This window comes from Leguminivora glycinivorella, chromosome 22, assembly GCF_023078275.1.
Source record: "Leguminivora glycinivorella isolate SPB_JAAS2020 chromosome 22, LegGlyc_1.1, whole genome shotgun sequence".
Taxonomy (NCBI): Eukaryota; Metazoa; Arthropoda; class Insecta; order Lepidoptera; family Tortricidae; genus Leguminivora; species Leguminivora glycinivorella.
Window position 1 is genome coordinate 11,164,846 of NC_062992.1, and position 15,963 is coordinate 11,180,808.

Below are 15,963 nucleotides of genomic sequence, written 5' to 3' on the forward strand. Positions count from 1 at the left end.
ATATCGGATCGGATAATGTGAAAACGGCCTTAGGTTGCAAGGTTTGTGGGTGAGCGCCCGTGAAAAGTGGCCGTTGGCATCATGTCAAACAGTTCCTCAGAACACAACCCATTGTACAGGCGATAGAACACACACATAAGGAGTCACAGTTTCTCCTTAAGTTTAGCGTCTACAGGGGGGTTACCATGACTATACACACACAGCTATAGCAGTTACATAGCTCCGTCCCTCTCTCTCAACCTAAACTGAACGGCTTTAGCACGTCATGGTAACCCCCCAGGTAGAACTTTACTACATTGACCCAACAATTTTTTTTGGACATGTAATGTGTAGGTATTTAAAATTGTAAACAACGTCATGTTTTTCGTACTAATATTAATAAAGAAATGTTGTTAAAATAAAAGACAACCATTGTTTCAAATAACGTATTTCTCACGTATAAATAAATATTAATTTACATGCTTTTCAACATTCAACAACATGAATATTTATAATTTCTTAGTCTAAAATTACGTAATAACTAAAAATAAAATAACAATTCAAATACATTTTTGTCCAGTGCGTATACAGGTTAGGTGGGGTAAGACAAACCCTGGGGCAAGAAAAACACTAGTATGAACCTTCATACTGTTGTTCATGTCCCAAGTAAAATAAATTAAGTTACTTTTACCCCATCTGACCTTTCCTAAACTCTTTTATACATTGTTACATGGTATATGATTATATTATTGTGATAAAAGTCTACAAAGTGGGGCCTGTAACAAAGGCGAAGAATTGAACTCTAGGCTATTCTCCTTATACTGATCAACATTTGTTCGGCGACTTTTAAAAATAACTTGTATTTTGATTTTTATCACCCTTGAAAGTTTTTTCTAAGAGGTAATGTATTGCGAATTCTGTTAAGTCTAAAGTGTGACAGACAACGTCAATGACAACGGTCAGAGTGTAGCAAAGGGTGGCCCATATATAGGACTTAGAAAAATTTTAATTTTTTTTTTTGCTCGTTTTTACTACTTTTTTGATCAGAACATTAAAGAATATGTAAAAATAAGCATCTTTTACTGGAACTTTTTTTCTCTAAATTGAGAAATGGCCGAAATATAGCGACACAAAGTTTTATAAATTTCAACACTTAGAAAATTTTCACGCTGAACGGTGTCATTATAACACCTATTTTGGATGAATGAAATATATATGTCACCGCAAGATTGTAAAAACCGTTAGATTATAATTTTACTAGTCAGATTGTAATCTATCGGAAAATTGTCAATAGAACCCGATAGTAAATTCCGTGACAGGGTCGACGAAGCCCCCGCTGCGCGGGGGCTTCTATTCTGGGTGGTTATGCGCTTCGCGCATTTTGGAAGAAACCTAACCAACCTAACCTAACCTTACTCTGGGGCCCTAATGGTCATAATGACACCACATACATCAAATTTTTCTAAGTCCTGCGCCCTTCATACTGTGATAACTTCGTAATGGTGGCTCGTAGAAAAAAGTTTATTTGAAATAATATGGTTTTTTCGACATATAAAATATGATTACAATGGAAAATAAATAAAAAAAATTTTGGTCAAAATTTTTCTAAGTCCCAGGTACGGCCACCCTTTCCTACACCCCAACCATGACAACAATAATGGCGTACAGTGAAGCTAATATTTATTTTGTATGAAAAATTAAAAATTTAAAGACTTCATAATTTTTAAAAGTCACTGAACAAATGTTGATCATTATAAGGAGAATAGCCTACAGTTCAATTCTTCGCCTTTGTTACAGGCCCCACTCTGTATAATACAATTGGTAAATGTAATCCGCATAAAATTAAAAAAATTACTACCTAGAATCTTAATTTTTACACGTTTATGCAAGCCCTCTTTTAATAATGTAATTGATAAAAAATATTTCTTGCAGATTATTATTTGTCAGAAATATATTTCACGTAAAACGTCTGCTTTCAACAATTAGTCAATTTTTATTAAGATTTCGCATAAAATTAATTATCATTTCATTATTAAAATCATGAAATTTAGTGAAGGTTCAGGATTTTCTGCCAAACAATAATTTGTAATCAGAATATATTTATACATATGCAAAAAACTCTAACAAATTATGAACTTTTTCAGTGGGTCGGATGAAGGTTTTCTGCCAAATCATATTTTGAGCCAAAAAATTATGTTTTAATATCTATTATCTAAGCTAACAACAACATGTCAAAAGTTTTTATTTACTATAATGGGCTTACTCAGGGCCAGAAACTAGCCGAAGCGAAGACGCTCGCCCAGAAGGTGCCTGTTCAGTTCACCCTTGATTTCAAGGTTGTTAGATATGCCGGATGCATGATGGATATGTTGGATAATCATGGAAATGCCGGCAAGGAACTCCACTCCTTCCAAACTATTTCTACCAAGTATCATTAAGTATGTAAAATTCTCCTAAACAATTTTTTGAGACATGAATGAATAAATGAATGTCGTGGGATGGAGCGGAAGGGGTATACCCAACCCAAACAACGATGGATGGATCGTGTGAAAGAGGATATGAGAAAGAAAGAAGTGAGTGTTGAGATGACGAAAGATAGAGAGGAATGGAAGGGAAGACTAGTTGTACCGATCCCACATAACGTGGGATAAGAATATGAAAAAGAAAGATCTTTCTGAGACACACCAGTAAACCCAGTACACGTTCTGATTGGCCTGTAGGTAGTAAATATAAATAAGGATCCCTTCACTTTTGGGTACGGAAGAAAAGTTTTTTTTGAATGTCTCAATTATATTATGTGCCAAAATAAAATGTTCTTATCATTCTGAGTTACGTAAAATAACTAGGAAAAACGTCATTGTTATCTCTCATAGAATTTAAATGCGTTAAGTCTCTTGATAGACTCTCGTCTTCCAACTGAAAAGGATCATCTTCTGTAGAAGTAGCAATATGTTTCCGTAAAATGGCTTCTTCCGCTATAACTTTCTTTCTAGTCTTCTCTTCATCAATCTCTTTCGAGATGGTACTGACATCGCTTTTATTTTCTTTCGATTTCTTGCGTGAACGTTTAGGTTTCCTGCGCCTTGGCTTAAGATTCTTTGTTGATAGAGCTTTCCCTTTTATTTGCTTTTCGTATTCTTCATTCAGTCTATCAAAGTGAGTCATAATCTGTTTTTCTGTGACTGTAGCGTTGACTTCACTGTTATCATCATTGTCTACAATAGTTTTCTTTGTAGTAGATGATTCTTCTTCCATGTCGTTCGAAGATACGTTTGCTTTTATTTCTTTTATTTCTGAGTGTTTGTGGATCGTTTGTTTTGCGAACTCCTTTTCAGATTCCACATCATCGTTGTCATAAGTAGGAACCGTAGCTATATAAACTTTTGGAAGTACATCCCCGTTAAAAACCAAATCTTCGACGTCAACATATTTTGCAGTTGACGATGTCGTACTTGTAGACGCAGACTTTTGATATTCATCAGCATTCTTTCTTGTGAATTCGTTATTTGCTAGATTATTTGATGCTACTATAGTAGTATCATTAAGTTTTTCAATACTGAAATCGTCCGTAATTTTTTCGTTTGAATTTTTATTTTTTGAAGTGTCGTCTTCGGATTCGCTGCTTGGTTGGGCTTTTGATTGGTCACTAGGATATGATGGCATTAAAGATGTATGTTTCAAAAACTTTTTCTTTATCGGTTTTATTTCAGGGGCTCGTCTGATAGCATCTATCAGCAAGTCTATTCCGTCTACCACTGTAAATAAATTATTTAAAAATAGTTTTATCTTCAACATTTGTATAAAGAATTGTTTTTTTTTATAATACATAATGATATCAGTATATAATATATACAAAGTCCACGAATAAGATAAATACAATTTAAACAGTTAAGTGCTGCATCATCCCAATTCAAAAATACTGTAATATTGCCTGTCTCAGCCAAGCAATCTTAGGTAGGGTGGACAAAGTTGCAGCATTTGACGGTACAAATGCAAAAGTTGTTTGAATTTAAAACTAGGTACATACACACCTGGAGGAGAATCCACTGGATTATTGTTTTTCAGCAAATATTCCATCAGAGTCAGCAAATAATCCACAGCATCGTCATGATCCATAAGATCTCTCCTTTTTCTTTCTTTTGCGCTCATCTTTAAGGCTAACACCCTTAACTTCTCCAAATTGTAATTGATTTTGTGCATATACTTGTTAACAGACTTTTTGTATCTTATATCTCGCTGTTCATTTACTCTTTTTTCATAAACCAATGCATTCTGCTCATTTCGTCGTTCTAAGTCAGATATGGCTCGGTACATGTTGCGCATAAATGAGTTTTGTACCACATTAAATTTCAGGAAAAGATTTTTTATTTTATGTAATGGCTCACTAGCTCTGTGTCTAGTAACCTTCTTGATTAAAATTTTGCGTTTTCGAAAATTATTGTACTTCATCCTTTCTGAATGTATTATTCCTAAAATATCATTTAGAATAAATGCAAACTTTCCAATCGAATTTATGAATACTTTTGTGTTATTTTTTATGAGATTCAAATTATTTGTATCAGTTTCTGTTATTGGATTTTTATAACTATCTGTTAATACTGCGTTCAATTTGTTTACATAACTCTTGAATTCCACCTCGGCGTTTACGTTTTTGTCAGTGGTATTCACTGCACCATCAATTAATTGCAAAACTTGTTTGATATTTCTTATTATGTTTAAAGCTTTTTTAGTTTCGGAGATGAGATCAGCGATTTTATAATTCAATATTTCCATCTTGTTAGTGCTGATTTTGCATGGCCCAAAAGTATCACATATCGATTCCATGACAGAAATATTGTTGAGCCGTGACTTATTATTTTTTGTTGACAATAATTGACTATATATTTTTTTCAAATAATTTATAGCTACCATTCTGTTTTGCGTAGTATTATTTTTAGTTCTATTATAAGAAATACTTTGCAGCAAATTTTCAATATCGTCTGAGCTCGATTTCATTGATCTAATGATAGAGTTATTTTGCCTATCATTGTACATATTTGCAAAAATACCTTTTGTCTTATTTCTATTTTTCCATCTGTCTAATGCATATTTATTGAAGTCTTTTATAATTTTGTCTATACTCGTTATATAACCTTTTTTAATAGGAATTTCTGTCACATTTGTGTTGATATTCATTTTGGTAGCTGTTATATTTATTTCTTGATTCTTCTCCGTCACCGTTGTTGTTTCATAATTGATTATGAATTCTTTGGTGGTGGATTGATTATTATCCGAAGAGTAAACTGTTGAAGTAGTCGTTTCTAAAGTATGATTGTTATCTAAATCCAAATCAATAAATTGAGTAGAGATTTCGTTAACAGTATAATTTTTCAAGTCGTAGTTTACATTCTGCGTTGTTTCATTCAGTGTTGTGGTTTCAACCTCTATATTTGTGTAATTAGTCGTACTCCTCATTGTTGTATTAGGTTCAGTGTCGTTGTAATTGTTGGTAATTATATCTACATACTTAATTGTTGATTCGTAAACAATATCACCGCTTGTTATTTCATCTTCGTATTTTTTCGTAACAATGTTATCCACAGTATATTTATAGTTATCTAAGTCCGATGCCAAGTGTTTGTTTATTCCAATAACACTAGTCAATGCTTCCACTTGGTCATTGGGTACTACAGACATATTAACTGAAAAAAAAAAGAATTCATAATGTATATGTATAAAGTTGCATTTGCTGCACGTGGCATTAGGTTATTAGTTAATAGATAGATAGCTTATGTATTAGCACAAAACAACAAAAGAGGTAAACGGAAAGAAAATATTTTTAAACAGAAATGTGGTGTGATCCTCATGCATTTGTGTTCAGTAGTAAGTCATGTGACACAACACAATACATGTTACAAAGAAATCGGTAACATTATTCAGAATTCGACATTAATATGAAAAAATGTACTGTACCTGTGTCATTATCCATAAAAGTAATATTTGAAGGAACCTCGTACAACGGCAACACATTTCTTTTACTCCTTCTTAATCTTGGAATCAGAATAACTGTAGCCTTCTTTTTTTGACTACCACTATCATAGTATTCATCGTCATTTGCCGTCTTTTTTGTTTTACGATTTTTCTCATCCATATTCATCAGCTCATTCTGTTTAGAGTAGAAACTCTTAGAATAAGAAATAGTTCTCGCGTGGTCTCGCTCTATTTTCCTCGCCTTCATTTTTATCTTCCAGTCAGTGTGTTCTTTGATGTTCATTGGTTTTCTGCCTCTAGCATTATATTTTAGTTCAAAAGTACGTTTTTGTTTATTTTTGAGTACCTTTTCTAATTTAATTTCCCGTTTGACAGCGTGAGAGTTCTGTGGCTTTTGCGTAGCTTCATATTGTTGGTAGAGTATTTGTGCCAGTTTTTGGGAGTCATTTTTGTACTTTAATAATTCTGGATCTATTGGAGAAAGAGTTGATATGTATTTCTTAATAATTACAATTGGAGGGCCAGTCACATTTTTCATTTGGTCTTTGCGTATAAACTTCTTCAGCGTTTTTACAGCAATTTTTGGCATTTGAGGTTTACTGGTTGTCGTGGTTGTCGTAGTTATCGTGGTAGTCGTATTTTTTTTAGATTTTTTATTTTTCTTGTGTTTAACAGATCTCTTCTGGTTTTTATTTTCCGGGATATTATTTGATTGAATATCATTTGTTTCATCAGCTTTTGTGGTGGCTTCAATTTTCTTACTTTTTTTACCTTTTGGCCGTGGAGTTTCTGAAAATATAAATAAATATAATTACAGTAACGAATCAGTATCAAGTTAAAGAGAAAATACAAAAACCCAAATAATTTATTAAGAAAAACCTTATTCATAAACGTACTCTAAAGATATCAACTCATAAAGTTGCCCCTTTCCGTCGTATTGGTGTGATAGAAAATGACAAACGAACTTTATCGGCTTGATAACTTTAGAGTACGTTTATGGACAGGGAGTTAAGAATTTAATAAGGGTTTATAGTTAATATAAATAAATAAATATTGGGGACACCTTACACAGATCAACTTAGCCCCAAACTAAGCAAAGTTTGTACTATGGGTGCTAAGCGACGATATACATACTTAAATAGATAAATACATACTTATATACATAGAAATCATCCATGACTCAGGAACAAATATCTGTGCTCATCACACAAATAAATGCCCTTACCGGGATTCGAACCCAGGACCACTTAGCAGTTGCCGAATTTATTTTAATTGCTGTTTAATATGTCATTTTATATTTCTCATAATACTTTACAGATCTGATGTAGTGTGAAAATGTTTTTCCTTTTCATGGAAATGCACGAACATGTCATGTTATTTTATTCAATCTCAATATAGGACAAGTAGGTAGGTACTGACGTTAACCGAACTAGTTCGTCAGATACGAACGCTTCTAAAAACCCAGGAAAATTATTATGCCCTACATTTGTATGACAATATTATTATAAGCAAATCAGAAAATTGTGAACCTTGTCTCCTAGGACTTTGTATTCAAAAAAAAAAACTGTGAAGTCTGTCTCCGACTAAAATAATAATAATCCGCCGATAATTAATAAATACATATTATCAGACTTTTTTACACTAATTTAAGACTAACTGCTTCCTACTAAGATTTATTATATAGCTAAAAGTCAAAAATTATCTAGCAAAGAGTAGGTTACAAGAAAAAAAATCAATACCTCTAATCTTAGGTGCCAGTTTTATACACAACAAAAAAAAAATATACGGTATAAAAACATTTATTAATTATTTTTTCGATATTTACATAAAATCATAAAACATTTTTTACTTATTTTATATTGTTATCTGAAAATCGTGGTGGGACTTAAGTATATAATTATAAAATAAATAATATATGTACGATTAAAGTTCAAACTTACTATCTTCACAGAAGCTCATAACATGGCATTTCCACTCGCCTTTCTCATCGCAGTCGCAAACTAGACATCCCGTACACCAGTCCTCTGAAAAATATTATTTAATAAATATAGAGAATTACTGTCAAAGTAAACTGTGTAATCACAGTGCATAGACTGCCATCTCTCGACACAGGCTTAAAACTCTTGAACCTCAGTTTTGACAATTTGGCCCTTATTCTTAGTATGTGTTAAAATGTCAAATACATTAGCGCCATCTAGCCGAGTATCCCCCAAAGCACAGTATAATAAAGAGTAATATCGTATACTGCCCAAAGGTGTAACGCCATCTAGGCCACCGCACCATTTTCTTTATGGTATGGCTTACGTTTTTTCTTAGACTTTATCCTGTCTATAACGAACTTACATATGTCTTTGCTACTGCTAAGTTACTAGTTATACGTAGATACTTACTTGGTGGACATCCAATACTCTTGCTTGATTTCGGCTTACAATCTTCTTCGTTTGCGTCCGACAGTTGCGACATACTCTTCAACATTACTGAAAAAACAATAGGTTCAGTGAAAACTCTTTCGATTATTCAGAACATGAAAATTAGGTATTTGTTTACACTAAAGATTTTAGCTTAGTTATTTGGAAAAGCTTACCATCTTTTTTTGCATTGTCGAAGAACAGTTCCATCAAGCCCCGCTTGGATCTTCTGAAAAGGGATAACGTTTGGAAATTAGAGAGATATTTTGAAACTACTTGTTAAATGTACATATTACTTACTTAGAGCCAGTTTCGTCAAATACAGTTAACAGACATATCAACGCGACCCAGCAGATGTCTATGAAAATTCTCATACAAAATAAATTTAGTGAAAAAGACGGTTTGGTGTAACCGGCTCTTAGTATAATAGTAGTAATATTAGTAATAGTAACAGAGGTAAATATGATTCATTTGTTTAACAGTGGAATAAATACTATCAGGCGACAACAACTAGATACATTTATTTAAAGGTAATCCTAGTATTTAATATTTAGTTTACGCCCATCTTTGGTTATAAAATAACTATTTACAATGTTGGTTTTATACTTTTATACTTCTTCTGAAATTTTCACATTTACTCGTATTACTTCCTATGGTCTTTCTAAATACAATGTAATGTACAGTGTCTCTAATGTGTATAGTATTACGTTTACCTTCGGCTGATTCTTTTTTTTCCTTCAAGTTTTGCTTCCACATCAGTCTAATCCTTAAGATCTATATTTGTATCATAGTCACAACACTCACTGTCCTTAATAATAAAGACAGCCTAGTCATCATTGTAGAAGACAAAATGGTGTTTTAATATGGACTAATATTTATTTTGTTCCTACCTGAGTTTATTTAGTAACAATTTATCTACTACGTTGGTTGCTTGTACATCTACTGGATTTGTATTTATGTATTAATTTTTACTGCCATCTCCCCAGTTTATTTATTTTTCCTTTCTCTTACCTGCGTTTATTCCTTTCTCCATGATCTTTTACATCAGTCCATTCCCTAATATCAGTCCTAACATCAGTCCTGTCCACACTATTAGACTCATTATGGTCACACCGCTCATGGTCCCTGATGGTACAGACAGCTTGGCCATCATTGTTGCAATAGCAGAGGTAGCAAGTTCCTGGATAGTTTTGGACGTCTTGTCGCTCGAAGAAGTAACCGATGCTTGGGCAGTGCTCTATAGGCTTTTGGATCGTTTTAGGTGGTTCTGCAAGAGAGAAATTTATACTTGATCATTGAAAACACTGAAAATATATGCAACACTAGGTAACACATTTTTCCGTTAAAAAAAACAATGGGTATGAAGTAATTCCAGGCTAAAAATGTATTACTTAATGAATAAAAAATATGTATTTGTTCTTATATAAGGGGATGTACCCTGCACAAGGTAGGTACTCCACGAAAAACTGCAACATTTCTGTGATTCGGGTGGATGCAGTCTGACTCACAGATTTCGGGGGGGGGGGGGGGGGGTCGTCAATATTTCTAAGTTGAAGTCAACAAAAACATAGAAAATGCCTCATTATGTGATAGTTAATTGCAATAACAACACAAAAAATATCAACACTGAGACATTTGACAACAATATCGGTACAAGATGTGTCATACTCGCCCCTATACAAATAGATGAACTTATTTCTTCTATCTCTTTATAGTTGTGTGGTTTTTCTGCATCAGCCCTTACACATTCTTTACGGGGGCCATTTTCTTTTTCAAAGTTGTCCACCCCACTTTTTTTGTAACATAATCGCGAGGTCATTCGATCCTGATAGGAAAAAAAATGTCCCAAGATTTCCATACAATTTTCATATAAGTACCTTCCATTCCGTGAACATACAAAAATTAATGAAAAAATGGTAAAGGAATGGGAAAGAAACTTTGAGACACTTTTTTTCTTCTATTAGGATTGAAAGAGCTCGCGATTCTGAGTGGAAACCACATAAAAATTTCCAAATAAAAAAAAAAGTGGGGTCAAAAAAGTAACATTCGATTCGAGATAAATAGGTACGAGTTCACCGTCATACAAATCATGCTCGCTACATAACGTTTCTCCTTTTTAATTAAACGGAAATAAATAAAATACCAACATATCAAAGACAAGTGAAAAGAAAAACATACAAACGAAGCATTCCAATTGCCAAGTCAAACAATGGCGAAGTCAACATTAAGCAGGAAACGAAGAAATGAAAACAAACTGTATTAAGTACGCGTGGAAAAATCATAATATTATTGCGTTACACAAGTGGTCAAATTCATGCAAGGTTGGTTGACAATGTACTGCCAGAAATTACGGTTAAGCCATAAATTAAATATAACAAGATCATACCATCCCATACATTAAAATGCGACCGCCTAAGACCGCGCTTACACTCCACCACACATAGATGGCGCCACAAAAAAAATGTCTTCTAGCTTTCGATTATACTTGTAGATGGCGTTAAGTGTCACTTTTGACATAGATTTACGGCTCGGAATTGACACTTAATGCCAAACTACAAATAATCGGTGGCAATAAGGCATTTTCTGTGGCGCCATCTATGGGTGGTGGAGTGTAAGCGCGTTCGTAGGCGGTCGCATTTTAATGTATGGGATGGTATGATCTTGTTTTATTTAATTTATGTGATAGAGGAAGATAATAGTTATTAGTTTTACAAGGCATAGTACATTGTGCAACAAGGGCGGGAAGTTGAATATTTTATATTACCAACGAGATTAAGTTAAATAGCGACGGCTTGCCGGAGCGATTTAAAGACTCGGGTAATATTCATACTCCCCGAGTTACACACAATGTCTTTCATAACACTCGCAATGTAAAAAATACGTAAATAGATGTCAAAAAGTTAAGTACGGTACTAGTAATTTCATAACTCCCTTGGAAAAACGATTTTTCTATTACTCACGCTCCGCCTGCTTGCAATAGCACATTTAGTGTGTAAGGGTGATGAAAAAGTTGTTGTTTAACCGCACGTGGCAATATTGATACCCGAGCAAGCAAACGATTCCAATATTGAACTGCGAGCGTAGCGATTGGTTCAAAAAGTGGAATCTTGAGCGTTGCGAGGGTTTCAAGGCACGATGGTTAATACTGATAAAACATCAACTAAACCATATCCATCAATTTATTCAATATGTATGATTCAAAATCATGATTTATAGGTAATCTACCAGCCAGCTTAAGATATCAAGTTAAAATTTGTATGAAATTACTTTGCACTCTTGTGGATAAAATGCAATTTTGCTATCTGTTTTCGAACAGCAAAGAAAGTCTTTAACAGTTGGTGTGGTGAAAAGTCCATTTTCACTTCTCATGCTCTAAAAGTGAGCCTTTATGCCGTGCGTCGACGACGTAAAATCGCATTTTATGCTCTAGAGCATAAAAGTTAAATTTTCTTCTAAGTAATTTGTCTCAACACTCTCAACAGCCAAACAGTTAAAACATGGCACAATTTTACTGATCAATAAAATGGTGTACATGACAAAACTTGTTATAACATAGGTAACAAGTTTTAATAATATTATTATTTTATTCTTGCTACAATTTATTAGAATTCCGTTTTTTCTATCGTTAAGAGCCCGTCAAGATGGGTAAAAATTCAGTATCTGTCAAATTACCCCATTTACACACACTTACGCACGTCACACTCACCAACATACTTTTCGCACACTACCGCAATTTACTGGAAGAGGTCAGTGACCTAAGTGAGAGGAACTTAAGACAGGTCTATAGTTTCACTGAAGATCAGTTGTAACGTTAAAATCCCATCAAAACCAAAAAAGGGAAATATGAGCCAAGTTCAATATTATATATGCCTTGGTTGTTGGCGTCAACGACAAAAGCAGTGAGATCTAAACGGGTGCCAAGTTCAATGGCAGTCCTCAAAATGTTTTATGACAATTGATGACATAAAATGTGTCGCTTAACTTCAAAACTGGGTAAATCCATTCAGCTATAAGGTTGATTATCTTTCAGATCATATTATATTTTTTATATATTCAACCTTAAAGCAGAATGGATTTACCCAGGTTTGAAGTTAAGCGACACAAATATCATTTCTTATAACTTTTATAATAGAATAGAATAGAATATAATTAATTTATTCGTTAACACACACACAAAATAAACGTTACAAATAATAAGACATAAACAAGAAAGAGATCCAACGAAATGGTCTAATCTTCCGATCAGACCATCCGGTGAAACAATCACGACAGGCACATAATATGTATGTCACAAATATCAATATGAGAGCCAAATTTAAGACGTTTATGTGAAATAGTTTTTGTTGTGAGGACGCCCATAGAGGCTCCAAATAGTTCGTGTAATATTACACACGATGTTGTCTGCCAGTTCGGTTACTTGAACTTGGCTTGACACGCTGCCGCGTGTTTAGATTGCGGACAGTGTCAATTTAGTGTTACCATCTCACACGAATTGACTCCGATTATTTTTCAAAATAAATTTGTGCAAACACCATATAAAATCAAAACAACTCTGGTGTAAAAAACAGTGCTTCGTTTATTCTAATTATAAATGGTTAAACCCTTTTCCGAATGAATTAAAATAATTCACTGTTCCTGATTGGTTTAGCCATTATAACATCCGTTATAAATGCACTGAGACAAAGGTTGAGGTTATGTATGAACAGAGGTTGACAGTCAGTTTACATGTAAAATTGTTGCCATATATAGAATTCTTCATTAAAATAATAATTTTCAAAATTTAGTTAAAGTTGTCTGAATCTAAGGTTACGTGCCCCGTGTGCAAACACCATTTAAAAATTATATTGAACGTAAGAAGGTAAGTCATACAGAACAATTTTGTGATAAGATAATATATTATTACAATTAATAATTTCGCCATTTACGTAAATAATCGTTTATAGAATATAATTATAATGATTAGTTCTGTTAGTTTTTTCATACGCCACACTGAATGTCTCTTCGCGATAGAGAATGTTACACACACTGACACACTAAATAATGTGACCAGTATAATGAAAATAAAGTCCAACGAGTTAAAATTAATTTTAAAACTCTTTCATTTTAATAAAGTTTAGAAGACAAAAAATACCTATATTTCTTATCATTGTATTAAAGTTACATATATTTTTTTATTTCTCAACAATAATAAGTAGTAAACAACACAAAAAAAAAACGATTTTAAACTGAGACTCTTTTAGACGTGACGATATTTATTTACCTTATTACTTTTGAATACATTCATAGCACTGGCAATCTTTTTGTATCCGTATATGATTTCCAGTGTCAAAAACAAATGTCATTGGAGCAAATTTGGCGACACGTCCGCTCCGAACGAGCCCGATCGGGCGTCTGACTCAATAGAATCTGTTCGCAGTTTTGACGTTTGTATGGAAAATTTACGAAAGTTTATATTCAACATTGATTTTATTCGTTCTCTTTGTAAGGAAAAATATGAAAAGGTAATAATTCTGTAGTCCAGTTATCTAGCTTATAAAATAACATTATTTTAAAACTAAAACACGGTCGTACATATTCAAATTTATGAAGATGCCGACAGGGGCCGACCGCATTTTAGTTACAACTTTAAGTAAGTATGTATCTAAAATTGGAAGTGTTTCCTGATTTGTATTACACACTATTTTGCATACACATACTTAAAGTTTATAATTATCAAGAAAACCTTTTGTTTGCCTAAAAGGTTTTCGAAGTAATTGCCATTTGATTCGAAGTATTTTTAGACAAATATTGATGTCGTTTAACTTCCATTTACTGTATTTTAGTAGCATGATAACACACATGTAAACTACTGAATTTTTAGTTTACGATATAAGTAATGCGAAAACATCAATTTTAGCAGCCTAAAGTATACAAAATTGAGCTCAGCTCACTCAGACGTGAGCACTATTTGCGGGTTTTCTTAAACTAGTGTCAGGAAAAAAATCATAATTAATTCAGGGAGTAACTTTTCCTTGATGTTAACTACTGATTTTGTAGATAAGAATACGCGCTGTTTAAAACGAGTGCTTTTCTTATCAATAAGTATATACTGAAACTAAAACCGGACGTAGAAAACTACCAATTTTACGATTTTCTACTTTTTGATATTGACGGCCTCTTAAATTTAGTAAATCACATAAAATAGGAGTAGATTCATCCTCCTTGCGTTATCCCGGCATTTTGCCACGGCTCATAGAGTCCGTTTTGACAAATAATCCCAAGATTTGGAGTAGGCACTAGTTTTTACGAAAGCGAGCGAGGTCAGGTCATATCAAATTACCTACAACCTGAATATTTTAGTTTATCCCTCAATCACTTTTTTCAAAATCTTTTTTTTTTTATATAGGACATTCTTACACAGATTGACTGAGGTCCACGGTAAGCTTAAGAAGGCTTGTGTTGTAGGTTTTCAAAATCTTACTTTTTGATATATTTTACAGCAGTTACTTAAACAGCAATTTTGACCCAATGGTTACAAAAAAACAAAGCTGGGACCCTGGCCATTAGATCAAACAAGTTGGGAAAGTCTGACGCCTCATTAGCCCGCTTCAATCTATAATGACCTTCTTCAAAATCCCCCGGACCTCCCCCCCTCCCCCCCAACAGCCCCCTTCTTCAAAACCCGGATTCGAACCAAAATGTCATTTCATATTTTGGGGGTTTACTGGTGAAACCCGATAAATCGAGATAATTTGTCCTAGAAATAACAACATTGTGGAAATTGCATATAGTTCGAATTTCAAAAACCAGTTTGTTCAACTTATCGGGTTTCACCAGTAAACCCTCGATTTGGCAGTCTCTTCGATCAAGGAAATCATTGTGCGGAAACCGAGCTAGTCCCTATAGGGTAGTCTACCCTCTGGTTTGGAATTGGAAGATCAGGCAGTCGCTTTCATAGAACTAGTGTGTCATCTATTCCTGGAATTAGTTGTTAAAGCGAGCCCCAAGCTCTCATGCGCATAGTCGCATCACAACTGGTCTAAAATGCAAAATGTCTAGGTATAGGTTATTTTAGGTTCGTTAGGTATCTTCAAATGGCCGAAGCGCAAAGGCCAAACTGCGCAGACTAGGAACCCCGCGTATAAGCGGAGCTCCTTCGATATCGCTTTAAAGGTAAGATAAAACGAAAAAAATATTGTGAATATTTTGCGTTTTAGACCAGTTGTTATTAAGCCCTCTCTAAAGCCATGACGAATGCCGGTAAAATGCAAGAAAATTGTAGGTAGATCTACAATTTTCTTGCATTTAATATTACATTGTAGCAAACTGTCACATAACCAGATTGGACAATGGATCATCATTTGACGCTATGGTGTTAGAAAAGATTTCAAGAATTTAATCACTAGGTATTCATAACAAAATTAAAAAAAAAAACTAACCTGCACTGGCGGCCCCAAGCAGCAACAGTAGCGGCAGCATTGTCGGCGCAAAACTGCGTGCGAGGGCGCTGCGCGGGCGCATGTTTACTAACACGCGTTGCTCAGGAGCGTACTTGGACTGGTGACTGTTCCACGCACTGCCCTCTTGCAGGCGGCGGGATATTATTCCAACAGTAACCTGACACATT

At 34.0% G+C, this 15,963-nt stretch overlaps 1 protein-coding gene across 1 annotated transcript; it reads right to left on the reverse strand.

The window, feature by feature from the left end:
• Positions 1-1,669: 1,669 nt before the first annotated feature.
• LOC125238105 lies at positions 1,670-15,962 on the reverse strand. Its single transcript, XM_048145393.1, has 8 exons — positions 15,776-15,962; positions 9,369-9,624; positions 8,534-8,586; positions 8,340-8,426; positions 7,890-7,973; positions 5,932-6,738; positions 4,011-5,660; positions 1,670-3,734 (listed from the first exon to the last, which is right to left on the reverse strand). The coding sequence occupies exons 1-8, from the start codon at positions 15,960-15,962 to the stop codon at positions 2,809-2,811; spliced, it is 4,050 nt and encodes a 1,349-aa protein (XP_048001350.1). The 3' UTR covers positions 1,670-2,808.
• Position 15,963: the final 1 nt, after the last annotated feature.

Bases quoted from the DNA above. Each gene is read 5' to 3' on its own strand.
- LOC125238105 (XM_048145393.1), bottom strand. From the start codon at position 15,962: ATGTGTCAGGTTACTGTTGGAATAATATCCCGCCGCCTGCAAGAGGGC. The intron at 7,974-8,339 runs GTAAGTATCTAC...AATATTTTTCAG, and splicing joins GAGTATTGGATGTCCACCAA to AGGACTGGTGTACGGGATGT. The intron at 6,739-7,889 runs GTAAGTTTGAAC...TTATATTTTCAG, and splicing joins TATGAGCTTCTGTGAAGATA to AAACTCCACGGCCAAAAGGT.